Source organism: Glycine soja, chromosome 18, assembly GCF_004193775.1.
Source record: "Glycine soja cultivar W05 chromosome 18, ASM419377v2, whole genome shotgun sequence".
Classification (NCBI taxonomy): Eukaryota; Viridiplantae; Streptophyta; class Magnoliopsida; order Fabales; family Fabaceae; genus Glycine; species Glycine soja.
Window position 1 is genome coordinate 9,870,191 of NC_041019.1, and position 17,616 is coordinate 9,887,806.

The window sequence follows — 17,616 nt, forward strand, 5'->3', positions numbered from 1 at the left end:
CAACCATTTTCAAATTTTATTTTTAATTAATTTTATATAGTGAATTGACTTCTTTATTAAAAAGAAACTTAAAAAAACTATAATTAATTACATAAAAAACAAATATATAATAATTATAAAAATATTTATAATTAAAAATAAAACAATAGATTTTTCAAAAAAATGAAAATAATCTTTTTTTATTAAAATATATTAATTATTTCAAAACAACATTCTAAATAATATATTTATAATTAAAAAAATACAATAATTATTTAAAAAATAATTCAAAATAATCTATTTTTATTTAAAAAACAAACAATAGCTATTTAAAAACAAAAAATAATTAATATATTTAGAATTAAAAAATGACTATTTAAAAACATAATTAAAAAACTATTTTTATTTAAAAAACAAACAATATCTATTTAAAAACAAAAATTAAATTAATATATTTACAATTAAAAAAATAACTATTTAATAACATAATTCAAAATAAACAATAACTATTTAAAAATAAAAATAAAATTAATATATTTAGAATTAAAAAAATTCATTATTTAAAAACATAATTCAAAATAAATTATTTTTATTTAAAAAATAAACAATAGGTATTTAAAAACAGAAATAAAATTAATATATTTACGATTAAAAAAACATAATTGTAAATAATCTATTTTTAGTTAAGAAAATAAACAATAAGTGTTTACAAACTAAAAATAAAATAATATATTTATATTTAATTAATAAAATAACTATTTAAAAACAAAAATCAAAATAATACTTTTTATAAATAAAAAAATATTTACTATTTTAAAAAAATAAAATTAATTTATAAGTAATTTTTTTATAAAAAAAATACAGATTAGATAATCCATATGCTTTATATGGATTACTTAATCCATATTTCTTACACAAATATGAAAACCAAATAAAAAATTTACCTTGGCGACAAAAATATCATGACAGTAGTGTAGACGATCTCAATGGAGTCAATGGAAAGTGACAACAAAAACACAGAAAAATGAAGAAGCATTGCAGCAAAAGCAGCAGTACAAACTATGTCCGGGAGATGAGAGGAAGAGGATTTTCAAAATTTAAGTGAAAAAGATTTTTATCACTTTACTTGGTGAGTGCACCTAACAAGAGCCTTCTTTCTATAATCCGTAGGGCTTTAAGGACTACTTAGGAACCTTAAAAAAAAAAAAAGGACCATCGAGGAGGGAGAATAATAATCAAATTGATAGTTTAATCTTTTAAATTACGAGCCAAAACGAAGCCGTTTAATTGCTTTAGAGTTTAACCTACGCCCCTGCCCGCTTTCGGCGCAAGACACAGTCCCACATAACACTATAGACGTCAGTGGCGGGAGCGAAGTGGCGCTCCAACCTCCCTCACCGTGCCGCACTCCCTCCTCCGTCTTCCACCGCCATCCACCGCCGCGTATATGGAGGAACCCGCCGCGTATATGGAGGAACCCGCCGCAGTTCCAAACTTCCAACCTAAAGTTAGCCACGAAGCGAAGCTGAAAGAACTGCTCCACCGAATCACCTCTCTGGAGATAAAGCTATGCTCCGACGCCGCCAAAGAGTTCGCGAAGCTCCTCAAGTCCGAGACCGGCGCCGACCTCCTCCGCGAGTACGTGCGCGGCTCGCCGAAGTGCTCGGAGCTTCTCGAGGCGTGGAAGCTTCGCGAGGGAAAGCAAGGCATGAACTACGTGTTCGACCTAATCTCCGCCATTCTCAGCCAAAGTAAAGGTAAGTACAACCCTAGCGACATCGAAAGCGTGAATATTACTAAGGATTTGGATAAATTCGCGCGGTTACTGATTTCCGAACGCTTGAGTGATATCCACAAGGAGGTGAATAGCAAGGAGTGGCGGAGGCAGAAGGCGGCATTGTTACTCATGGCTTCGATTGCGCGGCGCGGTGCGAGCTTGGCGTCGGAGGTGGCGAAGAGCTTCGATTTCAAGCTCGCTGAGTTCGGGAGGATCGCGTCGGAGCACCGGAGAAGGAAGCCAGAGGCGAGGGTAGGGTTGCTGCGGAAGTCGTTTGTCGGATTCGCGATGTCGTTTTTGGAGGTCGGGAAGCCGTGGCTGTTGCGGTGGGTTTTGCAGCAGAAACAGATGTATTCTGGCGTTCTCAGAGGATTAGGAAACGATGATGATGAAACTGTGGTGTTTGTGTTAACGGTGTTGAGAGATAGGGTTCTTGTGGAAGAGTCTTTGGTGCAGCCGTGGCTTCGGAGTGTTTTGTTTGGGAGTGCCACGTTGGAACAGTTGGCTGAGGTGTGTGGAAGGGAAGGTGGTGGTGATGCTGCGGAGGTGGCGTTTGGTGTGCTTGTTAGGGTTTGTACTGATCCGAGTAATGGTTTGATGCCTGACTCGAAAATGGGGTTGACGGGTAATACGAAGAGGGTCTTGGATTTCATGAAGAAGCTGCGGGTTACGGAAGTTCAGTATCATAAGGACTTGCTTTTGGCTATTGTTGAGGCCAATGCTTCTTTTGGGTTGTCGTATTTGAAGGAGTTTCCTTACAACATCGATAATTTCAAGTCTTCTTCATGGTTAGAATTGTTTATGTGTAATATTTTGTTGTTGTTGTGGTATTCATTACGTGCATGAGCATGAGTAATGCTACTTTGTTAGCAATACAATATTTGACACTTTTTAATACTTTCCCAAAATATTAGATGAAAACTGAAAATACATAGGCCAACCTTATAGTAGGAGGGAATTATTACATGGTCTGGGACTGGGATCACCTTGGTCTTAATCAATCTCAACATAACACGTAATCAAGTGTTATTAATTCTATCTTGTAAATTAAAATACTCAATTATGTGTGACTTAGAGATTGGTTGGAAACATGGACACGTGGTTTAAAACTATCTAATAATCTAATAACTTCTCCTAAAGTAGGGGGACTAGCATGAGATTTTGCCCAATAATAATATTGACAGTATTAAAAAGAGTTAGTCAGAAGATGTTGTTACTAGCAATTCTTTGATATGTATGTTTTTTTTTTATTCATTCCCCCTGTTTTTTGGATGATGACTGATGTATTTGCAGGATTTCTGCATTATCTGTGGCAGCTCAGTTGGTTTCATTGGTGGGTAATGGCATATCCAAAGAATCTGTCAATTTTCAATCAAATGGTCCGCGCCTGTTTGACAATATGGATTTGCACAGTATTGTGAAGTGCTTGTTTCCTCGACCATTCAGCAGATCATTGTTTAATAAGGGATTGCCTCACATTGAACCTTATGTGAAACATGGTACTCTAAGGCTTCTTCTGGAGTTACTGAAATTGCTGGACTCTATTTTTGGTGGTTTGTATTGTAATTCTAATTCCAACAATCCATTCATGCAACATATGATGTCTATCAAGGTCGAAATCCAGAATTATGTTCAAGCATTTCTTCCCGATCTGCAGGTTTTATTAAATCTACTTTCCTCTTTAGATGCCAATTCTGAAGCCCGTAACTCAAGTTTAAAGAGAAATGCATGCCATCATGAACATAATAGCAGTAGTAGGAAGAAGTTAAAACTTGACACTTCGGAGAGTGGTGATATAGATATAGTTGTTGCTGGGATAATTTCTACTCCAGATATTGATTTGACTGGCAACAGTGAAACAGTTGACGGTGGAGCAAGAGAAGATGCTTTGGATGATGAAGAGGATCTCAAGAATAGCATAGGCGAAATTTGGGGCGTGGACCTTTGTTCGATGGAAATTAACACATTGGAAGAAATGGAATCATACTTACTGTCTAAACTGCTTGATGCTCTCAGATATTACCGCGTATGTTCATATTTTTATAATCTTAATTTGAGTGAAGCCATTGGGTGTCGTTAATACTGTTAAGTAATCGAAAAAATATCTTGTGATCAAACCAAAAATAAAAAGAAAAAATTAAATGCTTCTACTGAATTATTTTATTACTTAGTCCCTTTAGACAATTTTCTGTTTGCTTAGCATTTTAGTTATTTTCGTTATGTCCAGAATACTATGTTGTTTAATTAACTATATTAAGGATATCTTAAGCAAAGGTTTTAATGGTGGCTTGATCCTCATGTTTCTTTGATGATTGTAAAAGAGTGTTGTTTATTTTAAGAACTTCATTTCTCTCCATGCACTGGAACTCAATTGCTTCATTTGCTTTTGATCTATTACACTCAAAGATTTAGAGACAAACTAGTTTTTGGTCTTTCAACTACCAATTTAAAGCTTTTATGCTGCAATAATTCTTGACATGCTCCTCACTCTTATACTTTATTCTAGGAGCAATGATATCTTATAACAGTGTATTGTTGACTGTGGTGGCATTTTAGGGTACTCTTGGATGCCTGTAATTTGTTTTACAAGATTTAAACTCCTACATTAAAGTAGAGTTCTTCTGATTGTCCATAAAGTAAAGGTTAGTTTTAGTCTTCCCTTATTATTTTGGCTCCATAAACGATAATGGTTACAAAAAACTGCTCTGCTGATTGATCTGCTACTCATTAGTTTGTTGATTTTGTGGACCTCACTTTACCTATCTCTCACTTTATCCATCAGAAACTGTAAACTTCATAGATATTGTCTTTATTCTTCTTTTTGTGAGAATTTCCTAGTTGGTTTCTTGGTGACTAGCATCAACTTGTGCATCCTCTTATGCATTTTTTGCTGAATGGTCCTGATTAACCCAGTTTAAGTTGTATTCCTCTGAAGACCTAATAAATTGTTACTGTCTAGGGGTAGTTGGTATACATTTTAGTTATCTCATTTTCTTTCTAAAAAAAAAGTAAATGCATGTTTTTAAAAAATAAACGTTTCCTATGATGGCTTTGTTCTCTTAAATGCGATTTTATATTCTAGTCTTTTGCCCACTGTATTATAACCTTTCTTGGTGCTTCATTTGTTTAAATTGACTTGCTTATTTGAACTCTTAGCTTTTTTTATACATCTTTGTGGTGTTTGACAATGATTAATTTGATTCAGACAGACTCAAGTTGCATAACCATTGTAAACTTACTGTTTAAACTAGTTATGAGTTAGAATTTAGTTTTTCACTTTTTCTTTGTTGACTTGAGGACAAAATGCCTATGAAATAATATTTTTTGGATTCAGTTTACTCTACACCTATAATTCTACAGTCATTTTAGAAGTAGAAGAATAGTTGAATGTGAATTGAGTTAAAATCTCGTCTGTTGTGTCAAATGTACTTGTTGCATCTAGTGTTGTCTCCCTAATTAATGGGTTAGCATCTTGCTAAACCATCCTAATGAAGGAAGGAAAGGAAATCTGGTGTAATTGTTACTTTATTTTTATAGAAATTTATTTTTTTACCTAAGTAATTCAAATATATATGATGTTATCTTATATTCCTTTTCTGTTTTTCTTGTGCAGCGTGCTCTGCCTTATGCTTTGGATAATTCTTTTGAAACATTCAAGGGTCTTCTCAAAAGCCCATTGGAATTAACAAGTCATCTGCAGGTCTCAGTGTTGTCTTTGCTTGTGGAATACATTGAATGGTGTCCTGACGATGTAATTCCTATCAGAACTCCACCCATGTTGTACAAATACCTACAACCATTCATTAAATTGTTAATGTTTTCTCCGTACAATGAAACAAGGGATCTGGCATACAAGCTGGCCTTGGCAGCTATGTTCAGTACTGGTGCTTTTGATGGGAATCTTCACGAGATAGCAGCATGGTTTTTATTTTTACCAGGTTATCATGGAAAGAAACCCCCTGTCAAAATCTTGGAGGTTGATGTATTACAGAGTTTGACTCTATTTGTCATATCATTCTTGTGCGATGCCGTTTCTACCCTTGGGAATAATTTAATTAAATATTGGGATATTCTTAAGAATCATGCCCATTGTTTGGAAGGTGGTGACGGTAATTAGTTTTATAATCTCTTATTTCAATTCTTTGTATACAGTTAACTCTAAAATCACTTATATCATATACTGCTTCTTTTCCTTTTTGTTCTACTGCATAAGTTTTTGATCTGGCTCTATAAATTCATATGATCAGCATCTTTCTGTAGAACTATGAAATATGCATAATGCATAAGCTCATTTTCTATGGTCATAGTATCCAGTTGGGGTGCTGTTTTTTTGGCATTTCTTTGGAAATGTTACTATCTGCTATTGCCAAAATTGTTTGCAAGTTTTGGCTCATTATTGCTGATTTAGTGGGTTTACGTGCAGATTTATCACCTCAATTTAGCCCTTTTATCATATGCGTGCTAGAGAAGTGTCTAAAGGTGATCCGACCTAAATCAGGATTCTGCTCATTGCCTAAAAAATCAATGGTATTATTATACACTTGCAATACAGTCAAGTATCTCTTGCAAACACAGGTACATAATACATCATTGGACATTTTTGCTTAATTTTGTTTTCAGTTTGTGCGCATCTAATGCTAGATCTGTGTTTCTGATAGGTCAACGCTGAATTGTTATCTGCTTTAGTTCATGCAGACTTGACAGAGAGACTTGGTGGCAGTTATGAATGTGATGAAGTCTTTCCTGAGTGGAAGCCACTGGAGGATTTATTGGACTTTGTGGAGAGCATATTACACCAACAAAATTATTGCATTTTCTCTAAAAATGAAGAATCTGTCCTTCCTGATAGTTCTTTGGGAAGTGCGCTTGGTAGTGTAAATAGATTGTTGAATAGTGGGTCTGGTCATGAGATTGCTGAAACAACCATAGCTTTCATATCCTCCATTATATTGGAAGGCACCAATAAAATATTGACAAATATGCCATCACATGCGGTCATTCCACATGACTTAGTTGGAGTTCCTTTCTCGCTCTTATTATCAGTACTTTTTCTTGATTATAGTGTTCTTCACCATGCTTCTAAGTTGTGGCCTGCAATGTTTTATGCTGGCTTGGATATGGCCATGTCAGATCTTGGTATTGATGGTCGAAATGCAGCTCCTGTTGGGACTTCTGATCTTGCATTGCATCCAGATTCACTAACTTGTAGCCAACTTTTAGATGCTTCTGAAGTTGATGCTGTTACATTTAGTATCTTTCTAAAACAGGTGCCTTTCCATGTGATATTTCCTGCGATGATGTGTATGAGTGGTCCTTACATATCAAAGCTATCTAAAATTCAAGAGTTTTTACTGCATAAATTATCTGAGTCAAATGATAGCTCGCTCCTTCCCAATCTGCGACTCATTCTGTTCTGGACTCATCGGATTCAGTCTTGTTATGATGTTAACCCAATAGCTGAAATTGAACAACTTTTGAATCTGTGTGTTATTCTTGTAGGCAGCTTGTTAGCTCAATTATTGGTTCCAGAAAGTGGTTATGACTGGTCTATAAACTCTGCCTTTTATTCATCAAGACGTAACATTCAAGTGATTAAAACCATTTTTTGTCATCCTTGTGTTTTGATCTCGTTATCCTTTTCTTTGGGAAGTTGTCAGAACCTTGCAAATGGAAATGTAGAGAATGATTTCAATATGCTAAATGTAGTATCCAACGAGGGGTTTCACAACTTTGGCAATCCAATTTTAAAGATATTAACAATGACTCTAGAGTACATGTGGTCTTTATTTGGTGCCCACCTTTGTCCGTCTACAGCTGAAGATGTTGCTAATAATTTTGTGAAGGCATTTAAAGGCCTTCAACAAAAACTATTTCTCGATGTCAGAGACCGATTTGAGCTGTACATTTGTACTAAAGATGTGATGCCTCTTCTTCCAACATTGTATGCTTCACATACTTTGCATCGGTTTTTATCCCCTTTTCAGCTTCTTGAATTAGTGGATTGGATGTTCAGTAGGGACAAGGTGGATGATTTGCCAATTAAGAAATCCTCATTATTTGTTGGATGTTCCTTAGCTGCTGATGCTTTCAGTGCTTTATCCATTTATTTTCAGCAGTCAACTGAAAACAGGGCACCATATGATTTGTTTTGGGAGATGAGTCAAAAGAATATGAAAACTGATATTTTTGAGCAGATTTACAGCAAGGTAGTTGACTTTTCTGTATGTTTTGAAATAGATAGTGCAGATAGATGCTTGCTTGAAGCTGTCAATCTCTTGTATAAGCAGAAAATTGTGCAACAAGAAACATTTCATCCTTTGACGTCGGTCATGTGGAAAATTATAATGGTTACTCCATTGAAAGTGCTTTTCCATTGCATTTACAAGACGAATGCTAAGAAAGCTGCATTTTTACATATTCTTACTGAATTGAGTTCCCTGCATTCATTGATCTTTGGGCATTTATTTTTGGGTACAGTGAATAAAAGTATACATCATGATATTGGTGTGATGGAACATACCTTTGATCCTACTCTCTCAGAAGATCAGTTTTTGCTGCTTCTACCGGCCTCTTTGTCATACTTCAGCTTAATTTCTAAAAGACTTAGAGAGCAGAGTCACAAAGATTTTGAACATATACCTTACTTTTATTCCAAAATTCTCTTAAAAGGTTTCAGTCAGTGGAAGAGCTTTTCCTCAAAAGATATATTTGAGGAACAATACGGGGAATTCTTTCCATCATCTGCTCAAGAACTTCTCCGTCTTATTGATCTTAGTCTTCTTGGGAAATCAATTCATATGTTGAAGTATCACTTTGCTCTTAATGGGCCAATGAAACTGAAAAAGCGATTAAATCTATTCAAATCCATTTGCCCAAAATTTGCTTCACATGATGACCTGATGGACTGTGATTGTCAAGTTATTGATAGTTATTCTCTGCATCAGTCTTTGAACATCATCAACCGTGTTGTTGCAAAGATATCACTTTGTAAAGTATTATTGTTTCATGAAGAAGCAGGTGGGAATTTCAAAGATGTTGCTGTGAAAATGAAAAGCAAATTGGGAAGATCCAGGATACGTTTCATAAATATTTTGGTGGATATTTGGCAGTTTATTGTTAAGAAATTTTCATTAGCCTCTGATCAATCTAGAACTCCAAAAGGCACAAACATTTCATTGTTATATAATCACTTGGAAGGTTTTTTGTTGAAGAATATTCTTGAATTGGCTGGAGAAATGCAAAATGATCTTATTCAATTGCAAGCCATTTCCTTCCTTGAACAATTAATCAGATCTGCTCTTCTCTATAGGTTTGGTGATTTTACAACAATGAAAACTCTCCGAGTTATATTATCACAGCTTAGCGAGGGGAGGTTATCATATGATTTATATCTTCAGTTGTTGCTCGCTCATTCTCAGTTTGCCCCCACTCTCCATTCAGTGTGCAAGCAAGCAGGTTCCTTTTTGAAGCCTGTATCCAGCATTCTGAAATGTCTTGTGATTCCTTCTCTTGATCATTGTGAAAATGATGTGAAACACAGAGGGCTAATGACCGAGCTCTCTAGTGGACCATTGGAAATTGTTAAAATGCTTTGGATACTCTTACGGGTTAAGGCTCATCAAATTGATTTGGATAATGGAAATGATATTAATGTAAATTTAAAAGAACTGCATGCTCTGCTTTGTCATTCTTATGGTGCAACAGTCAACTGGATTGATTTGGAGATATACAATCTGATGCAACACATCGAGTCTATGAGTGGCCTGTTGTCTCAGAATGTCAAGTTAGATTCAGAAACAATTGAAAAATGGTACAGAAGCCAGCATAGTGACACCTTTCCGATTGACCCTGACATATGCGTGTCAACAGTTCTCTATTTTCCCTATGATAGAACTATCTTTGATGAGCTACCATCTGTAAACAAGATTGAACCAGATACTGTTAGGAAAAAGGTTCAAGCACATTTTTAAGCTACCTGCCTGAATCTGTTTTTCCTGTCTGTAGTTTTGTATCTGTTCTAGTTTATTTATCATTATGTTAACTAACTACATAAAATCCTACGCAGGTACTTCATTCTCAAGTTGAAGATAAAGAACGTTATGATCCTGTATTTATATTGCGATTTTCAATTCATAGTCTCTCAAAGGCTTATATAGAGCCTGTGGAGTTTGCTGGTTCAGGGTTGCTTGCGATTGCATTTGTTAGCATGTCTTCCCCAGACCAAGGGATAAGAAGATTAGCTTACGGCACTCTTGATAAATTTAAGAATGCATTGGAGGTTGGTAACATGTTTATTGGTTTATGCTTATTTTGTTAACATATAAAATTTCATTATGGAAATGCCAGATTTTTTTTCCATAACTCACAAAATTGAATTAGTTATTTATTTATTTGTATATTGTTGATACTTTTTTTATTCCCATATGGAGAGCTACTTTTTTATGGAATAATCTGAGTCGGGTTTCTGAAAATGGGTATGTTGACTGTTCGTTTTCCCTGTGGCAGTTTGTCATGCTTCATTTCAGATGTTTTGGCAAGAACAAGGATGCCAAATATTTATCTGTGTTTTTGTGAGGTCTTTTCTGTAATGCTGTATTTTGTATGTTGACTGTTCATTTTCCGTGGGGCAGTTTCTCATGACTCATTTCAAATGTTTTTGCAAGAAAAAGAATGCCAAATATCTGCCAGCATGTTTTTATCTTAAGCAGATTAGACAACTTTGCTGTTTCTTTTTATTTTGTCCAAAAAATGCCTGTTGGGAAAGTTCAGCTAGAGAATCTTATGAGACTCTAAGCTTGTGGAAGCCTCTAAAACCTTTGGCAAGCCAGGGCCTAAATGAATTTTTGTTGAATTATTGGGCCCAGCCTTTTCCAAGAGCTGATTTGTAGGGGTCACCGGGTCAGTGCTCTCTGAATGAGGCATTAGAGAATATAAAAGTGTATTGGATAGGCTTCTGTGGGATTCAAGTATTATATCATATTTATGATTTCCTTTCTGTTTTTATATATATACATATATTCCCCGTTGAAAGGTTATGTTTGATTAACCATCAAAACATCTGTAGTGCCAAAAGAAGAAGGATGTTCTGGGACTTCGGCTTCTATTAAATTCTGTTCAAAATAGTATAGAAGAGCCATGGCAAAGAATCCCGTCAGTTATTGCTTTATTTGCTGCAGAGGCATCTTGTGTATTGTTAGATCCGGCACATGGTCATTATGCAGCTATAAGCACATTTTTGACACATTCATCCAAGTTGAATATGAGGGTATATATCTATGGCCTTGGAATTTCTTTCACTATTTGTTGACTTTCTTTTAATGGAACTGCTTGCTTTTTATTGAGAAATCCATTTACTTCAATTTTGTAGGTTATACCTATGTTTGATAACTTTTTTTGGAGTACCTCTGTCAATTTCAAAGCAGAGAGGTCTTGGATGCTTCGGCTAGTATATGCAGGGATGAACTCTGATGATGATGTTGCATTATATATCAGGAACTCTATCCTTGAGAAGCTAATGAGCTTTTACGTTTCTCCTCTTTCAGATTTTGTGTCAAAGAACCTGATTATTGAGGTAAACACACTTAAAATTTGTTTTCATTTTTTCATTTTTTTTCTGTCTGCTATCATAGTACTTTCACTTTTAGTGTTGGAGTAGTATATGGCTATATGCATATCTCATTTTGTGGTATGCATTGCTGAAACTTACCTAAACTGTGTTTCTACCCAACTTTGTGTTTCTACCCAACTTCATGTATTCATCTTTTAGCTCCATTATCATACTGTGAATTGAATCACAAACAGGAACCTGCCTCCTGATAGTTATGTGAATGAAAGAGAAATCATCAATTTTTTTGGCTGGTAATGAGCTTGCCTATGTATGATGGGTAATTGACATTGTTTGAACAAAGTAATAGTAGTAATAGCTTGATATGTTGTGTAACAGCTGGTAAAAAATGCATTGTGCCAATTTACGTGTCAACAAATATATTTATTATTTAGGGTGCTGTAAATTTACTTGGTCAGATTAAATGTCTGCTTATTTCATAAGTTGGCTGCTAGATTAATTGGAACTTGTGGCTAGAATTGCATAGTTAAATGTGTTTCTGTTGTGTTGTTGAACTTGGACCTGATGTTACACTTTGAAACAGCCAGGTGGTTAGAGCATATTAGTAATTTCTCTTATCAGCTTGAATGTTTCATAGCTGTGATGACATCCATGTCAAGGAGTTTCTGATTGTAGCTTGGATAAATGGATCTAACAGCTTCTTCTCCTTTAAGAAATCGGCATTGATTGAGTTGTTTACCCAAACACACCCTAATGGTTTGAGATGTTTTGCAATATGATGAAACATGCTTTTTTCCTATGTGTTATTCTCACTGTGACTACTCCCTTTTCCTCTTTCAATATAAACATTGGGCTAGCTTATTTACTCTGCAGGTGATAAAGAAATCAGTTAAATTGCATAAGATTACCCGTCATCTAGTGAAGCATTGTTCTTTATTTTCATGGTTTTCGTCTCTCATCTCAGTTGCCAGACAGAGGCTTAAGGTAGATGAACATAAACTTTTCTTGAAGCATGTGTTGGTAGCATTGAAGGTAAGTGCTTGATTCTTATTCAGTTTGTAGTTCCTGTTGGATGAAGAAGGTCCTCTTCCCCTCTTCCTTATTTGCACCATTTATTATGTTTCTCTAATTCTATCTGTTAATTTTCCTGATTTTCCTTTCAAATGTGTTGGGATTTTTCTAAAGTTATGGCTTGTCAGCCTGCATATTTCTTTAGCAAGGTTTGTTCATTGATCATTGTGCTCAAGAGGGTAAAAGAGAAGCAGTTTGATAATGATGGAATTGTCAACACCCCCGCCCCTCTGTCCCTCTACCTCTAGAGTTAAACCAAACCACTAGATCTCACAGCAATTCACATAACATATAGCAATTATCAATTCACAATGCAGACACCAGAAGAAAGAGAGACTGTAGAATGAAGATTAGGATCTCAACAGATATACCTCTCAGATCCCAGAGCTGTAGGTCCTAAGCCCCAGGCAACTACACTCACAAATTCTGAATATCCCCCCTCCCAAATATTCCCTTTTCAACCATAGCTTAAGCTGCAACAGAATCTCCACTTAGCATAACCGCCTCCTCTGCCATGCATCCCTCTTCTCTATCTGCTGTAGACTCTCCAAATCCTTTGGCCCATATTGTGTTGAGCCAAAAGCTGACCCCTCTAGGTTTTGTGCCCTATCAAATAATCCAAGTTTTTATACATAGGAGGAAGTTCAAAGCATAAAACAATAACTTGTCTTCTGTGCATGCTAAATTGTATTTGTGAGCTAAAACTGATCACCTAAACTCCCACATGATTTCCTTGGCATGCTAGATCGTTTAGCACTTATCTGAAGGGTTACCTGTTACTGTCTACCTATGAGCTTTGATTAGCTTCAATGCCATAAATGTTATCACCTAAAATTGTTAATAAAGCTGTCTTTTTTATTCCTTTGACTGGAATTATATATTTACTGATTTGCTAATGACATTTTAATGTAATGTTTATTAAATTTTGTAACCCATATTTATTTATTTATTAATTTTTTTTTAACTTTCAGTTTTCTTTTTCCTTTTCACTGAGTACCCATATTATTATTTAGGTTGTCAATGATGTTATTTCATCAGGAAGCATCTCCAAGTGGTTGCAAAATCATGGCCTTGAGCAGCTCATGGAGCTCTCATCCAATCTATTTAATTTCTTATTCCATGATGCAACATTGGCAAATGAAACTGTAGTACTAGTTAATCCTTTTCTGCAAATGATAGCATCAGTGTTGAAATTATCTCAAAAAAGGAAAATATATCAGCCTCATTTTACCCTATCAATTGAGGGCGTGTATCAGATGTACCAGGCTGGAAGTGCGTGTAATCAAGCCACAAAAAGCATTAAACCGGAGCTTGCTCTTGAGGCCATAATTATGAGTGCACCTCCTGCTTCCATTTTCTTGATGGTACTTTCTTTGATCTCCCTCATTTATTACTTTTTTATTATTAAAACTTGATCACTGATACTCTTTTGTATATTTTATTAAATTAAATTGTTAAAAGGCATACAATAAAATCTTGGATTGCTTATATTTTTATTTGACTTTAGCTACACCAATGCAATTGATTTTCATACAATGTATTGGTTATATATTGTGAACTGACTATGATACCTGGAGATGAAAATAATAAACAATTCACTGTTGAATTGTTGATGCTTCGTAGTGTTTAAAGTTGTACAAATGTTACATCTACCTGCACTGTATATAAAAAATTATTTTGCTCTATCATACTCTTTTGAAAGAGTTAACTTTGAAAATATTTTTGGCATTTGTAATTGCTGTGGGTTTTAGATTTGGCTTGTTCTCACTTTACTATATTAAATGTTTATTCCTCTGAGAAATCGTGTACATCAGGCTAAAGCTCTTATTCTGATTAAGCAAATACTTCCTCTATATTGACCAATTTACTCATAATTATGGATTTAGGCAAATGAGTGGGTGGATCCTATTATGCAATGACTGTCATACAAATACAAATGCTTGCATTTGTTATATTGACTTTTTTTGAGTGGGTTTGATTAACCACCACATTTGTGTGTATACAGAATCAGGAAAGGCTGCAGAGCTTTCTTATCTGGGCAACTACAACTGCTTTACAGTCCAAGTCTTTACAAAGGCTGGGGTCCACTGAGTCTCAGTTCTTAAGAAATAATTTAAGGGAAGATTTTCAAGAGAACTCAGTAGTTTCTACATTTCTACGTTGGTTAATAGCATCAGTAATCATTGGCAAGCTCCATAAAAAATCTTATAATTGGGATTCAGAATATGCTGAGACACACAACCTTGAATCCCTGCATTCTTTACTGGTGCATGTCAAAAATACCTCCGGACAAAGAAATGATATTGATATTGGTGCTGAGGAGGTACTAGCTTCAACAATCTTCCATCTCCAACTGCGTCTTGGTGTCAATCATGAAGTGCTACCATCAGTTGTATGTGCTCTTTGTCTCCTGATGTTTGGTGCCTCTAAATTTGCAGGTATGCTTATACATTTAGTATGGTTTACTGAACGCAATTATGGTGATAGGTCAGAATTAACATTTTAGCTAGATGTTTGTATCGACACTCTTGCCTTGGCCAGATATTTATGCTTTTTATTTCATTCTATAGTTAGCAGAACTGATTTATTGAAAGACTACAACGCATTAATAGCATCACACAGTTCAAGGGTACAATGTCCTCCTGAAGCTAATCCAACTTGGAGATGGTAATTTTTCTTGGTCTTTTAATTTCTTATCCTTTTCTTGTCTTTATTCGGTCTTTAGGAATGATGTTAAATTAGGAAAACATAATTTCTTAGCTAAATTTTTATAATTCTTGGTCACATCTAATTTTTTTCGAGACTAAGGGGAACATCAGGGTCAGGCTCAAAGCACTTTAATAATATGGATTTTTGTTAACAAATTATTGGGTTTGAGTTTCGATTATCAACATCTGATCTAAGTGGAATTGGGCAAAATCGATTCAATAAAAAATTAGCCCACTTAAAATTAGCTTTGGTTTTTTAATAATATGGATTTTTGTTAACAAATTATTGGGTTTGAGTGTCGATTATCAACATCTGATCTGAGTGGAATTGGGCAAAATCGATTCAATAACAAATTATTTGGTTTATCAACATCTGAACTAGAATGTGTATTTTACTGCTATCACAAACGAAGTTTAATGGGATTCTTAGTATTTTATCTATGCTTCAAAAATAATCATATTGGACCTGTTTGGTTTTTAGGTCGTTTTATCAGCCATGGAAGGATGATTCTCTGGAGCTCACTGACTCACAGAAGATGGAGGAATATCATGCTTGCCTGACTTTGTTAGTGATTGTCTCTAATGTTCTTGGTGGAAAGAAATTAGAGTCGGCTAGTTTATCCCCTGTAGATTTAGAGAAATCTGGCTTATTCCAATGGGAAAGAAGTTTACTAAGAAACTGAGATTATACGTGAGTTATTAGCTTTTCTTTTTGGGGACGTTAGTAAGTGTACAGTTAGTGTCAAAGTAACGATATTTGAAAATGCAAGTTTTGCCTATGGAAACAGGCCATCTTTTATGCATTTGATGGCAATATACAAGTTAAATTAAAATTTTGGTCCTTATATGTGATGTTTATTTTAAATTTAGTTTCAATGTGGTTTTTCATATCTTGATTTCTTGTTATGTTATAATGGTTGAACCAATAAACCACAAACTAATGCTTTCAGTTTCAGTGGTTTGATTTAAGAAGGACGCAGGCTAACTTGGGAGACCTATTTAGGTCTCTCACCATGGGATGGGAAAGTAATATGGCCAATTAGATTTATCATTAATCAACCATTGAGATTTTTTGGTTTTTCTCTCTCTAAATTTCCAAATTTATCCCTCCATCTTCCCCAACAGTCCGTCTCCTTCCTTCACTTTGTTCCTTTCTCTACCTCTACTATTTCCCTGCTGGCTGCTGTTAGAGTTTGTGGTCTTAGTTCCTTTGTCCCACATCGCTTAGTCTGTAAAACTTGTGTGGTCTTAGTCCCACATCGCTTGGTTTGTAAAAACTTGTGTCTCATTAGTGTTATATATAGAGACACCTTGTAAGCCTTTATGTGCAAGTAATAAAAAGTTCTCCTAGTGTAGCCGTGGACGTAGGCACATACATTGTGTGCTGAACCACGTTAAACTGTGTGTCTTTTTCTTTCTTCCCTTTATTTCTTTTTCTTCTTTTATTGCTCTATACTAACAACTGGTATTAGAGCTTTTGGTTACTCCACGGGATTTCCTTAGTTTAAAGGAATTAGTGGGAGTCTTCTCAGTTTAGAGGAGGCAGTGGGAGCAATGGCATTAGAAGAGGGGAAGGTGAAGATCGAGAAGTTCGATGACAGAGATTTCAGCTTTTGGAAGATGCAGATAGAGGATTATCTATATCAGAAAAAGTTGTATTAGCCCTTATCAGGGGTTAAGTCAGAAGACATGAAGCAAGAAGAATGGAACTTGCTAGATCGACAGGCTCTTGGCGTGATCAGATTGACATTAGCCAAGAACGTCGCGTTCAACATCGTGAACGAGAAGACTACTGCAGGCTTAATGAAGGCATTATCAGATATGTACGAGAAGCCGTCAGCAGCCAACAAAGTATACTTGATGCGCCGGTTGTTCAACCTCAAGATGGGAGAATGTATCTCTGTAACTGATCATATTAATGAGTTTAATACTATTCTTGCCCAATTGGAATCTGTGCAGATTAAATTTGAGGATGAGGTAAAGGCATTGATTCTATTGTCATCACTACCGGATAGTTGGGCTGCAACTGTTACTGCAGTTAGTAGTTCTACAAGGGAGAACACATTAAAGCTTAGTGACATTCGTGACTTGATCTTGAGCGAAGATGTTCGCAAGAGAGATTCAGGAGAATCTTCCAGTCATGTTTCCAATTCAGCATTGAATATTGAAGGCAAGGGAAGGACTACCCAGAAGGGTCAGAATGGTCGAGGCAGATCAAAGTCAAGAGGGAAAGGTCAGAGAAAATTTCAAAGTGACGTTACTTGTTGGAATTGTGACAAGAGAGGTCACTTTAGCAATCAATACAAGGCACCAAAGAAGAACAAGTCGCACAAAAACAAGAAGCGCGATGATGATGAATCCGCAAATGCAGCAACTGATGAACTTGATGATGCATTAATTTGCAGTTTGGATAGTCCTGTTGGTTCATGAATCATGGACTCAGGTGCGTCGTTCCACACTACTCCCTCTAAAGATTTATTGTCTAACTATGTTTCTGGAAGATTTGGAAAAGTTTA

The 17,616-nt window shown here is 35.5% G+C and overlaps 1 protein-coding gene across 3 annotated transcripts; it reads left to right on the forward strand.

Moving 5' to 3' along the window:
• The first annotated feature begins 1,205 nt into the window (after positions 1–1,205).
• LOC114395836 lies at positions 1,206–15,990 on the forward strand. 3 transcript variants are annotated; one of them, XM_028357702.1, is made up of 13 exons: positions 1,206–2,544; positions 3,050–3,782; positions 5,370–5,856; positions 6,180–6,331; positions 6,415–9,708; positions 9,822–10,034; positions 10,821–11,021; positions 11,124–11,327; positions 12,195–12,353; positions 13,406–13,756; positions 14,398–14,830; positions 14,963–15,059; positions 15,582–15,990. In XM_028357702.1, exons 1-13 carry the CDS (start codon positions 1,427–1,429, stop codon positions 15,781–15,783), a joined length of 7,644 nt encoding a protein of 2,547 aa, XP_028213503.1. In that variant the 5' UTR covers positions 1,206–1,426; the 3' UTR covers positions 15,784–15,990. The 3 variants fall into 3 exon arrangements, with proteins under 3 accessions (XP_028213503.1, XP_028213501.1, XP_028213504.1); XM_028357700.1 differs by having other exon boundaries at positions 1,207–2,544; positions 5,370–5,865; XM_028357703.1 differs by having other exon boundaries at positions 2,431–2,544; positions 3,073–3,782; positions 5,370–5,865.
• The last annotated feature ends 1,626 nt before the right edge of the window (positions 15,991–17,616 follow it).